The sequence below is a fragment of the Cucurbita pepo genome, chromosome LG03 (assembly GCF_002806865.2).
Source record: "Cucurbita pepo subsp. pepo cultivar mu-cu-16 chromosome LG03, ASM280686v2, whole genome shotgun sequence".
NCBI classification, from domain to species: domain Eukaryota; kingdom Viridiplantae; phylum Streptophyta; class Magnoliopsida; order Cucurbitales; family Cucurbitaceae; genus Cucurbita; species Cucurbita pepo.
The window spans coordinates 12,369,232-12,380,406 of record NC_036640.1 but is presented as its reverse complement, the minus strand read 5'-3'; the positions used below and the strand labels follow the sequence as shown (position 1 = coordinate 12,380,406).

The following is an 11,175-nucleotide window of genomic DNA, read 5'->3' as shown; positions in this document are numbered from 1 at the left end:
AACTTAGACTCCAAACTTTGCGTGAACGAAATAAAATGCAATTAAAAATCCCCTCTCATATATAAGTTTATAAATATCCGTTTTCTTAAAAAAAAAAAAAAAATAAAATAAATAAATAAATATATATATATATATATAATGACGTCCCTGTTTGTTTTCTAAAACAAAATACTAAATAGACATAAAATTTAAAAGGTAAAAATGTTAATAATATTTTTAATCTGTCATTATCATTAATTTATCATCTAATGACTTTAAGCCAAAAAAAAAAACATATATTGATTAGATTTCTATTAAATAATTCATATAAAATATTTTTCGATACGGGCTAAGATTTCTATGCAAATTTTAAATAATAGAAACAATATGCATGATGAAATTTAGTTAAATATTTTATTTGCCCAATAAAAATTACGCTTTTATTTTTTTTTTTAATGATACACGTGTCAAATTTTTGTTGGTTGTAATGATACACGTGTCAAATTTAGTTACAAGCTTCCAATTCTTGCTTCTAAATAGGGATGTAGACCAAGACAAGAGAGTGTCGGTTCCAGATCTCTATGTAACTCAGAGAATACGACGGTTTGGAGCCATGATGGCCACGTTTGGGGCGCGCTCCCCCTAGCTCAAGCAAGAAGTGTCGATGCTAGTTTTGTCACATCTGAGTAGGAAAGTCACTTGCCATTTTGTGGCTTTCCCGAGTGGTTTGAAGTGTCCTGACTTCAAAGTGTTTATACTCGGGGATGAGTGGAAAGACAGTATCAAATCATTGGAGAGTTCTAGCAAGTGAACGACTATGGTAATACAGACAGGGCGTAACCGAGAAAGGATATCAGTTGGGTCTTAATAACGAATATAGTCAGGTGAATTATTGGTATACAATTTTTAGTTTCCAAAAGCTCGATTTATTTTAAAAGTATTTATTCATAATTAAAAATAAATAAAGTATATTAACATTTTAGATAATAAACTATTTTGAATTAGAAGAAATTTGTTTTTATTTTGTAAATTAAGGAATATAAAATATTAGAAAGCAGAGAGGAGAAAAATCCGGGGTTCAAAGAAGCCGCTTGCCCTCCACGTTCCCTCCATTCAATCGCGCGCCCCTATCTCAACGCCGTCGCTGAAATAGGTACGTTTTCCTTCGACATTCTTCATAGATAGCGCGCCGTTGGCTTACTCTTCGTCCGACTTCCACCAGATCTAGGGCTCCTTCTCTTTGCCGATCGGTTAACTGACTGGTTCCTGGGAGATTAGGGGATTGCTCACTCTGTTGTTCTTTAATTTTCCCGGCAAGTACAAGGATTAATCTTCGATTTTATGTTTTTTGTTCGACCTAACAACTATCAGGACAGTATTGGCGAAACTTAGTCTTCTCTGTAAACGAGCGGGTTATTTCCTGTTGGGATTGGGTGTCTGAACGTCAATACCCTGCCATTGAGATTTTATATACTTCTTGACCTGTTTGGGTTCAGTTGTTTTGTTGTATTTGAGTGCCGTGGCGTAAATTTTGATGCTGTGGAAGCGTTGGTGGGTTGATTTGATTTAGGTTTTTTTTTTGGATTGGAGGTTTGATATTTGCAAACCTGATAATCGGGGAGAATTCGGTTCGATGGCTGATCGTAACTTGGTGGTCGCGAAACCAATCTGGATGAAGCAGGCTGAAGAGGCGAAACTGAAGAGCGAGGCTGAAAAAGATGCAGCGGCCAAAGCTGCTTTCGAAGCTACTTTTAAAGGCGTAGATAAGAATCCTGCAAGAGAAGCAGCATCTTCAGATAGTGATTTTGAAGATGCTGAGGACTTGGAACACAAACCCATTGGGCCTGTAGACCCTGCTAGATGCACAGCAGCTGGAGCAGGCATAGCTGGGGGCACAGCATGTGTGCCAGCTTCCTTTACTGTGGTAACTAAAGATGTCGACGGGAGGAAAGTTCCCCATGGTGGTGCACAGATTAAAGTAAAGGTGTTACCTGGGGTAGGTGTTGGTGGAACCGAGCAAGATGGCATTGTGAAGGATATGAATGATGGTACATATACAATCACATATGTGGTGCCAAAAAGAGGAAATTATATGGTTAATATTGAGTGCAACGGAAGATCAATCATGGGTAGTCCATTCCCAGTGTTCTTTAGTGCAGGTACTCTATGATTATGTAATGTTCATGCGTTCTTATTGTATATATTTAGAGATTTAAAGTTTGATTAATCTATCAGGTACATATTATGTCCAAAGAGGAAAAAAAAAAATCTATGAAGTATATACAATATCCTGAGTCCCAAATGCTTCATGCGTTACTTAGAATTAATTAGGATATTTTGATGATATGAAATTCTTGTGTTATTATTTTTCATGCATCGGAATAAATGAGTTGGAGAAGAAGGATAGTGAATGTGAATGCCAAATAGAGGGAAAAAGAAATCGTTTTTCACTCTGTTAGTTGGAATGGGCTGCCTGGATGAACCGGGTGGCAAGTGTGGCAGCGCTTTTCCCTTCTTTTCATATGATTTGTGTATTTGTTCTTGAGATTTTTTAATATAAAAGTGAAATAAAGATGGGGCTTGAGCGAAGGGGAAATGGAAAAATGATACGGATACTTATTAGACATTGATAATTTGTTTCCTTGGTTATCCTTAATTGCTTTGTCTTTCCTCATATCTTACTGGATCATCAGTTTCTTTCATTTAGTAATGCAACGTTATCTGATGACTGAGCCATTTGTTGTCACCGACCAGGGACAAGTGCTGGTGGACTCCTGGGTTTAGCTCCTGCAACGTCATTTCCAAATTTGGTTAATCAAAATATGCCCAACATGCCTAATTACTCAGGGTCTGTTTCGGGGGCATTTCCTGGGTTGATGGGAATGATTCCAGGCATTGTAGCTGGTGCTTCTGGTGGTGCTATCTTGCCTGGAATTGGAGCCTCTCTTGGCGAAGTATGTCGAGAATACCTTAATGGTCAATGTGCAAAAACAGATTGTAAGTTAAATCATCCACCTCACAATTTGCTCATGACTGCAATAGCTGCGACAACCAGCATGGGAACTGTCAGTCAAGTTCCTATGGCACCTTCTGCTGCTGCTATGGCAGCTGCTCAGGCTATTGTTGCTGCTCAAGCCCTTCAAGCCCATGCTGCTCAAGTGCAAGCTCAACAAGCTCAGTCTGCAAAAGACTCTTCTGGTATTCTCAGTTTTTGTGATAATTCAATGCTTACTCTTTTATTTGTGTGACTGTTCCCCTCAAATGCACCTTACTGTGTGATCAAGTGCATTGGTTTGTGTTTTGGCTCTCTTATGTACTGTTGTTTAACTTGTAGACTGCATAATCTATATATACTTTTTCCTAATGAGCTTCTGGTTATTTATGGATATTTCTCTGGCAAGGTTCATCCGACAAATCTGGGAAGGCTGCTGATGCTCTGAAGAGAACGCTGCAAGTTAGCAATCTTAGCCCACTTCTCACCGTGGAACAGCTGAAGCAACTTTTTAGTTTTTGTGGAACTGTTGTTGAGTGTACCATTACTGATTCAAAACATTTTGCTTACATAGAATACTCAAAGCCTGAAGAAGCTACTGCTGCTTTGGCATTGAACAATATGGATGTTGGAGGTCGGCCTTTAAATGTAGAGATGGCGAAGTCACTTCCACAGAAACCAGCTGCAGCGAACCCTTCACTTGCTTCTTCTTCTCTGCCGATGATGATGCAGCAAGCTGTAGCCATGCAACAAATGCAATTCCAGCAGGCTTTGTTGATGCAGCAAACTATGACAGCTCAGCAGGCTGCTAATCGTGCAGCAACTATGAAGTCCGCAACAGAGTTGGCAGCAGCTAGAGCCGCAGAAATAAGCAAAAAACTTAAAGTTGATGGAATTGTGACTGAAGAAACTGAGACAAAAGAAAAATCAAGGTATGATATACCGGAACAACTAATCCTGCACCATCTGCTATAAGTAAAATAACTAATTCCCTGCCTCTAGTTATAAAATTAAATAGGAAAAAGGACCTCTGGGTTCTTGCGTAAATTTGACATACTTGAATTTGCAAGCAATGAGCATTGATGGCTTAGGTAACTCGATCCTTTATTAAACAACATCAACCCCATTATTCTGTTTCTCTATATTTTTGCCTTGGTAGGAAGTAATGGCTCATGAACTTGTATGCCTTTCTTTAGTGTTGTGTGTCATGTGTATACGGTCCAGGTTTTATATACTTCAAATTGAGTTCATTCCATCTTAATAAGCATAGTTTTGATTTCCCCCTTCCCTTTGCAGGTCACCTTCCTTGTCCAGGGAGAGATCAAAATCAAAATCAAAATCACCTATCAAGTACCGTAGCAGGCGGAGATCTCCAACTTATTCACCTCCATATCGTCACTCTAGAGATCATAGATCTAGATCACCAGTGAGATCTCGTCATTATTCTAGGTATGAAGATCATAGGAGGACTTATAGAGAAGTGAGAGATGCTAGTGAAAGATCTAGAAGGCGAGATCTAGATAGATCAAGAAGTCGTCGTTCACCCGTCTCAAGGAAAAATAGAAGTAGAAGCATAAGTCCTCGCAGAAGAAAATCATATAGAGAAGATTCCAATTCTCCCAATCACCAGCGGGAACGTTCACCACAAAGAGGTAGGAAATCAGATCGTTCTGATTTAAGATCACCTAGTCGCCATCATGGGAAAAGCAGATCATCCCCAAGAAAGGATGATGGTGACACACTAAAACATAGAAGACGGTCAAGGTCTAAATCTCTTGAGACTAAACATCATTCTGATGAAAAAATTAATGATACGCGACATGGAAAATCAAAAACTCGGGATAGAAGGCGGTCAAGATCTGCTTCACTCGAAGACAAGCATAGCAAAAGAAGATCATCACCTAGAAGCATGGACAAGAACATTTCTAAACATAGAAGGCGGTCTAGATCAAACTCTAGGGAGGATGTAGATGATACTTCATCAAAATATCATGGTAGAAGGCGATCTCGGTCAAGTTCTTCAGAAAGTAAACATCTCCTTGATAGTAATAAGGTGGATAGCACTAGAGATGAAAAACTAAAACATCGTAGCAGAAGGAGATCCAGGTCAAAATCTGTGGATGGTAAGCACCACAGGAAGGAGAAATCAGATAGAAGCAGAGATAAAAAGTTGAGGCATCATGATAGAACGCCATCTAGATCTGTATCTCCTGAGGCTAGGCATCAAAGAGGGACCAGGCTGTCTCCTACCAGTTCTGACGAAAATAAATCAAAACGTAGAAGGAGATCACTCTCTCCTGAAGATAAGCCTCATGTTCGTGTTACTGATATAGATAATGGATGCATAGCTGAACATTCAAAGCATCACGAAAGACAGCGGTCTAGGTCAATGTCAGGAGAAAATGGAGAAAGTAATTTATCTCCAAGTACAGAGGTAAATGAATTTAAACATGGAGAGCAGTCAACAATAGAACATGTTGGAGGTAAGTACAATTAATTGGTTGAAGATATCAAAATATTGATGAACAATTAAAGAGTCATAAGCATATAAACATTGATGGATATGGATTGATATTTTCAGGGCATGAAGCTAGTCTCTCAAAGTTTATAGACGATATGCCAGGAGATGATCAGGATAGAAAGGGGTTAAATTCCCAATATTCTAATGTTGAGGAACGAAGCAAAATGGAAACGATTGACGATGAGCAAAGTTGATTTAGCTGGTAAGATCAGCAAATGCGATTCTTTTGGGTTTCCCTTTTTCTGATTGCAATTATGTTGACACAAATAGGTTCTTGGTTTAACACAGGAAGTTAGAGTTTAATGGAGGTTGTAATATTTCACGTTCTGCTTGGCTGATGCTGACCGTAGATGCTCGATGTCACCTTTATACAGTTGCAATTTCTGGTGAATGACGTTGAGGAGACTAAGTTACTTTTAAAATTTGATATGGAAATGCGTTACTGTGACTCGTGAATTACTAGAATAGCTGACTATTTCGGACTTGAGTACCTTGATAACCAGGGTCAAATTTCATGCTCAGCAATTTCAGCCTGGCTTGTTGACGTATTCAAGGGCATCATTGCTTCATTTGAGGAAGAGGCTACATGATTGAAGATTTGTTTCCATTTCTTTGGGTTCTCAGATTTTCAGTTTTCATCCATGTCTCTTGTCTTTGATTATCTTTTGCAGGTTAGCAGAGTCTCTTTCGGTTGATGTTGGTATTGCTGTCCTTTTGTCTACGAGACAAGACACCCAGTATCTGTAGCCAGCTTCTTTTACTACTTGATGTATGTTTAACTATGACCTTCCTTTACGTGGTGAATTTTCGATAGCACTGTCTATTTGAACAAGGATTGCTGCATTAGGAATTGAAGTATGTTGGTATTGCCACTTTTATTTTTTATTTTTTCTTTTCTTGTATTAGTTTCTTTGTGGGTTCTTAAAGGGTAACCGTAGTTGGGAGTAAAGAGTCGATCTCATTATGAGTTTCGAGTTTATATTTCCTAGGGCTCCTCCAATACACAATCAATATAATACCTCCTGTTTTAGGTTAGGGTTTATAGTGCTCACACTAGAAGTTCTTTTGATGTGTGGCCGATGCATGGGTTTCATTTTAATACTCATTTGAATGGGCATTGGACCTGTTCTATCCAATACACATGCAGGTTATTCGGTGTGAATGTCATTCGAAGTTTGTCGGGGTTGATTTTCTCTTGTTTGCACGAAGGTATGCTTTTGCAGTGGGAAGTTATTAGCAGCAAGCTTCCATTTATAAGCCCTGGATATCATTTACACGATGATTAGTATACTTTGGAACTTCATATACTTTTTTTTACGCAGTGCAATTTTGCTGTGGTGCTGTTATCTTCTTCCCTCATATCTCTTCTTTCTTCTTTTTTCCTTTTTTTTTTCTCTCTTTCCCTTTCCTCTTTTCCTCCAATCCCCAAATTTTATTTTCGTTAGGCAAAGCTACTGTTAAAGGTCGGTTGAAACCAGATGTTGCTGGGATAAATTGCATCAAAATTTCATCCTTCTGGGTATGATCAGAATTGGCTGACTCACTTGGAAGCGTTTTTATTCGCGGTGAGCTGCGAATATATATATGGCAGGTAATGTTGTCTGTAACTGCTTGTTGAAGATAATTACAGGGAAACCTATAGGTTTGGATTCTCTAATATGTATATAAGGAGCTAGAAAGTGCATGTTGGACAATGAGTCTATGATGATGATACTCGATGCATGTGCCTACAGGTTTTCTTTTCTTTGAATGATAAACTTCTTTTTGTAGCACATAATGTCTGAGTTCTTGTTTCCTATAAGCATAATAGTAATAATGTCTTTGAGTTTGAAACGATACCATCTCGATTGATGAAATTGAGTGTGGATTGTTTGTGGGGGTAACAGGTGTGATACGTCAAGTATGACCCGGAGAAGAACGTTCTTTGTTTGAGTTTGAGTTTGAGTTTGAGTTTGAGATGGTAATTTATGTGATTGCTGGTTTGGTTGGGTCAAAACCTAATTGTTTAGTCTTTTTCTCTGGTGTTTGTTCTCTTCTCCTCTTTCCTTTTCGAATAATTTCTTGGTAGGATAGGTTGCCAAACTACGGTATGAGAGCTGCAGCCTTTGATTTTGAACTCGGGTTCCGACTTGGATGAGGTGGATGACGATGCCTTGCTTCGTGCTCGGTCTATTGTTTCTGAAGGAACCGAGCACCAAATTTATAGTGTTGAACCTCAGCTTGAAATCCTCAATGCTATAATCTGGTTATAGGATATAAGATAAGCATCTTTTGCATCTACTTTGGCTTTGATTAAATTCCAAAACCTTGCTTTAATTGTACATACAGTTTCTTATGCTTCTGTTGCCAATATTTGTGTCATTAAGACTTAATGGCAAATCTAACAAACAACTTTTTATTTATTTTTTATTTTTATTGTTTGTGAACTTTTAATATATTTTAGGTAAGATTGTATCCAAATAATTATAAATTGTGGATTNATTTTGTTTAAAAAATACATTTAAAGCTTCACATTAATACTCCTAATTTTTTTTTTTAAAAAAAGAAAAAGAGTTTTAAATTACTCTTTGATAGTTGTTTACGGAAATCTTTTTTTATCAAAATTTTAAATAAATTTATATAGTTTGGAAATTTGCATCTATCTCCCCCACATTATTAAAATTATATATATATATATATATATATATATAAAATCTAATATTTGTTTATAAATATTTTAGTTTAACAAAATTTAGAATGGTTTAAAAAAGTTTTTAAGTTAGTTTCCGAAGAATCAAAACGGCCGGTTATTAATGAAATTTTTTGTTGAATTTCTGTAAAATGCTTATTTGGACGAGGGCCTTCCAAAAACACTATAAGCTAAACCCGTGTTGACGAATAACCAATCTACCATGAATAGAGAAGGTATAGTAATGTTGCTAAACCCGTGCTGACGAATAACCAACCTGCAATGAATAGAGAAGGTAGAGTAATGCTGCTAAACCCGTGCTGAATAACCAACCTGGTATAGTAATGCTATGAATGACCAAGTATCTGGTGATAACATCACGTGTGCTTCCAGAAATGTCAGTGTGAGAGTTTTTTTTAGTTCAACAATTGTCGATGTTGATGATTGAATCATCCACATTTAAGACCGTAATTTATGTCTTATCATTAAGCTCAGAGTAACATTAACATTACGATTGAAGTTAATTTTAATTTTTAACACATGAGATCAAAATTTAAAATCTTTTTTATGTTGTATGTAGGTTCAAGTTTGAAATTCCCGCTGAAAGTATTTAGCGGAAATGAGGAGAATGAATGGAAGAAACGAAACGACGTCGTCCTTTTCAGCTTTGTGGTATTAAATAGCACAGAAAGCAAGCAAGAAACGCGGGATTGGGAGGCGAAAGTTTACGATTGTGGCCAATCGTAGTTCGTTTTTGTGAAATTAAAAAATAAATAATAAAAAAAAAAAATTAAAAACAAAACAAAAAAGAAACAAATGTAACGGATTCACCATTTGCCATTTCGCGCCTCCAATACCCCCATTCCTTCCTTCTCTCCCTCTCTCCCGCCCTCTCCTCTCCTCTCCTTTCCGATCCAATTCGTTCCTTCCTCGATCTCCAGCTTTCAAATCCATCAACAATTTGATGTTATGAAGGTTAGATGTCCTTGATTTTTTTTGTTTTTCAAATCTGCAATTGGATTCGCGCGAACTTTTTCGGCCTCTAATCATAATGCATTCGTCGTTTGCTTTCTCTCTAATGACATTTCGTTATGTTCGATCCGCAGGAACTAAACGTATCGTCTATTTTGGCATCGGAAGATTATCTCTGAATCTTTCTCTTCCGTTTGTATAAGCAATGGGATTATCTTCCGATAATATCCACGGCCTCATTCTCGCTGTCTCTTCGAGTATCTTCATCGGTAGTAGCTTCATTATCAAGAAGAAAGGTCTCATGAAAGCCGGTGCTTCTGGAACCAGAGCAGGTTTGGTTGATTCTAGCATTTTCAATCTCCACAGTTTCGATTTAATGGTTGAATGTCATGTTCACACAAAAGTAGAAGCGAATTTGTTCATGATTTGACAGCGATTTGTGTGTAGTTAGTTGGGACCGATATTTTGATAATGTCTAGAATTCTTCTATTTTATTGAACATGTTTTCGCGTCATCAGGTTCTGGAGGATATTCGTATTTGCACGAGCCTATGTGGTGGGCTGGGATGATAAGTAGTAAGTTCTTCTTCAATTATTTGGTTGCTTATGATGATTTTATCCTATTCAAACCTCGATTACTACAGCTTGCAGCCATTCTCAAGAAAATATTATCGCACTTGCACTCATTTGTGTTTGATAAGCATTATCACACTTGCACTCTCTTTTTTCCTGCTGATTCATCTCTTGAGGTGGTTCATTTTCCAATTCCAAGTAGATAAGATTTAGGAAGTCGAAGCATCCTTATATATATATAAGGATGTGCATGAGTAGAGCCCAAGTCCAAGCCGAAGCATGCTTGTAATTAATTACCAAAAGAGAGGACAAACACATGTTCTTTGACCAACTTGTTCCAGCTGTAATAGGTTTCATTCACCTGTTCATAAACACATGGTAACCATTCATAGCATTTTTTCCAGAGCTTTCTAATCGCCGATGGTTTAAATTATCAATGTAAGGCTTCTTGAGTTGCTTACTGTTGAAAAGAGCGATTTGGAGTTGGATAACTGCAACAGCCTTTTGCAGATCACAGTAAGAGCAGATTCATTAATAAACAGAATGGATATAATTCTCTCGGTTCTGTTTCTTAGTTACCAAAACATAGAGGCAGATGCACGTATCAGATTGCTTTTGATTTTTTTTTTTTTTTGCTAACAATCAGTTTATTTCATTTTGTGTAGTGATTATTGGAGAGGTTGCTAATTTCGCTGCTTATGCTTATGCTCCTGCAATTCTTGTAACTCCTTTGGGAGCTTTAAGTATAATATTCAGGTACTTCTAATATATACTAAAATTCTATCATTCAAATATCGATCCATATATCATAAATCTGAGAGTTTGACTTTGGTACTAAAGATGAGTCGATATTTCTGACATCTTTTATATATACCAGCATAACGTAAAAAGTATGCTCAATTGATCCTAATATGAATATGAATACTCTTGACGATATTTAAAATTAAGTTCGAAAGTAAAAAAACAACTTAATCATTCATTTACATACTTTATTGACTTACAGAAATATATGTCGATATCGACATCAATATTTTACTGATTATAGGCATTGATATATCTGTAAAATCGAAATTTGGATAGCGTTATTAATGTGTGGTGATTGGAATACATTGATGGGAATGGTATGCATGGCTGGAGTTGAGTAATTTAATGAAGCGACACCGTTCTGCAGTGCAGTACTAGCCCATTTCATTTTGGAGGAGAGGCTACACATCTTCGGCATGCTCGGGTGTGTTCTGTGTGTGGTGGGATCTACAACTATTGTTTTGCATGCTCCTCAGGAGAGAAACATTGATTCTGTCAAGGACGTTTGGATGCTTGCTACGGAGCCAGGTTTGTCATTTGCTTTTCACCGTATTATATTTTATTTTAAAAAATCACTCATGAAAGTATTTTTCATCTGGAATATAAAATATATAACTAAGTTTTACAAAAAAAAAAAAAAAAAAAAAAAAAAAAAAAAAAAAAAAAA

General features: G+C 37.0%; 2 protein-coding genes across 10 annotated transcripts in view; both read left to right on the top strand.

The window, feature by feature from the left end:
• Positions 1 to 1,034: 1,034 nt before the first annotated feature.
• LOC111789864 lies at positions 1,035 to 7,871 on the top strand. Of its 9 annotated transcripts, none has more exons than XR_002814394.1 (9): positions 1,035 to 1,132; positions 1,570 to 2,138; positions 2,734 to 3,177; positions 3,381 to 3,903; positions 4,268 to 5,454; positions 5,553 to 5,694; positions 5,781 to 6,261; positions 6,640 to 6,701; positions 6,938 to 7,853. XR_002814394.1 is itself a non-coding variant. In XM_023670576.1 (6 exons), the coding sequence occupies exons 1-5, from the start codon at positions 1,613 to 1,615 to the stop codon at positions 5,684 to 5,686; spliced, it is 2,814 nt and encodes a 937-aa protein (XP_023526344.1). In that variant the 5' UTR covers positions 1,139 to 1,612; the 3' UTR covers positions 5,687 to 5,694; positions 5,781 to 6,377. The 9 variants fall into 9 exon arrangements, 1 of the variants encoding a protein (XP_023526344.1); XR_002814393.1 differs by having other exon boundaries at positions 1,202 to 2,138; XR_002814396.1 differs by having other exon boundaries at positions 1,049 to 1,132; positions 1,351 to 2,138.
• An 876-nt stretch (positions 7,872 to 8,747) lies between these two features.
• LOC111791099 (probable magnesium transporter NIPA2) overlaps positions 8,748 to 11,175 on the top strand; it is a 5,348-nt gene continuing 2,920 nt past the window's right edge. The window contains exons 1-5 of the mRNA XM_023672302.1: positions 8,748 to 9,135; positions 9,267 to 9,464; positions 9,651 to 9,707; positions 10,370 to 10,460; positions 10,876 to 11,036. Of these exons, the coding sequence (XP_023528070.1) occupies positions 9,338 to 9,464; positions 9,651 to 9,707; positions 10,370 to 10,460; positions 10,876 to 11,036 (436 nt within the window). The 5' untranslated portion in view covers positions 8,748 to 9,135; positions 9,267 to 9,337. The remainder of the gene's footprint in view (positions 9,136 to 9,266; positions 9,465 to 9,650; positions 9,708 to 10,369; positions 10,461 to 10,875; positions 11,037 to 11,175) is intronic.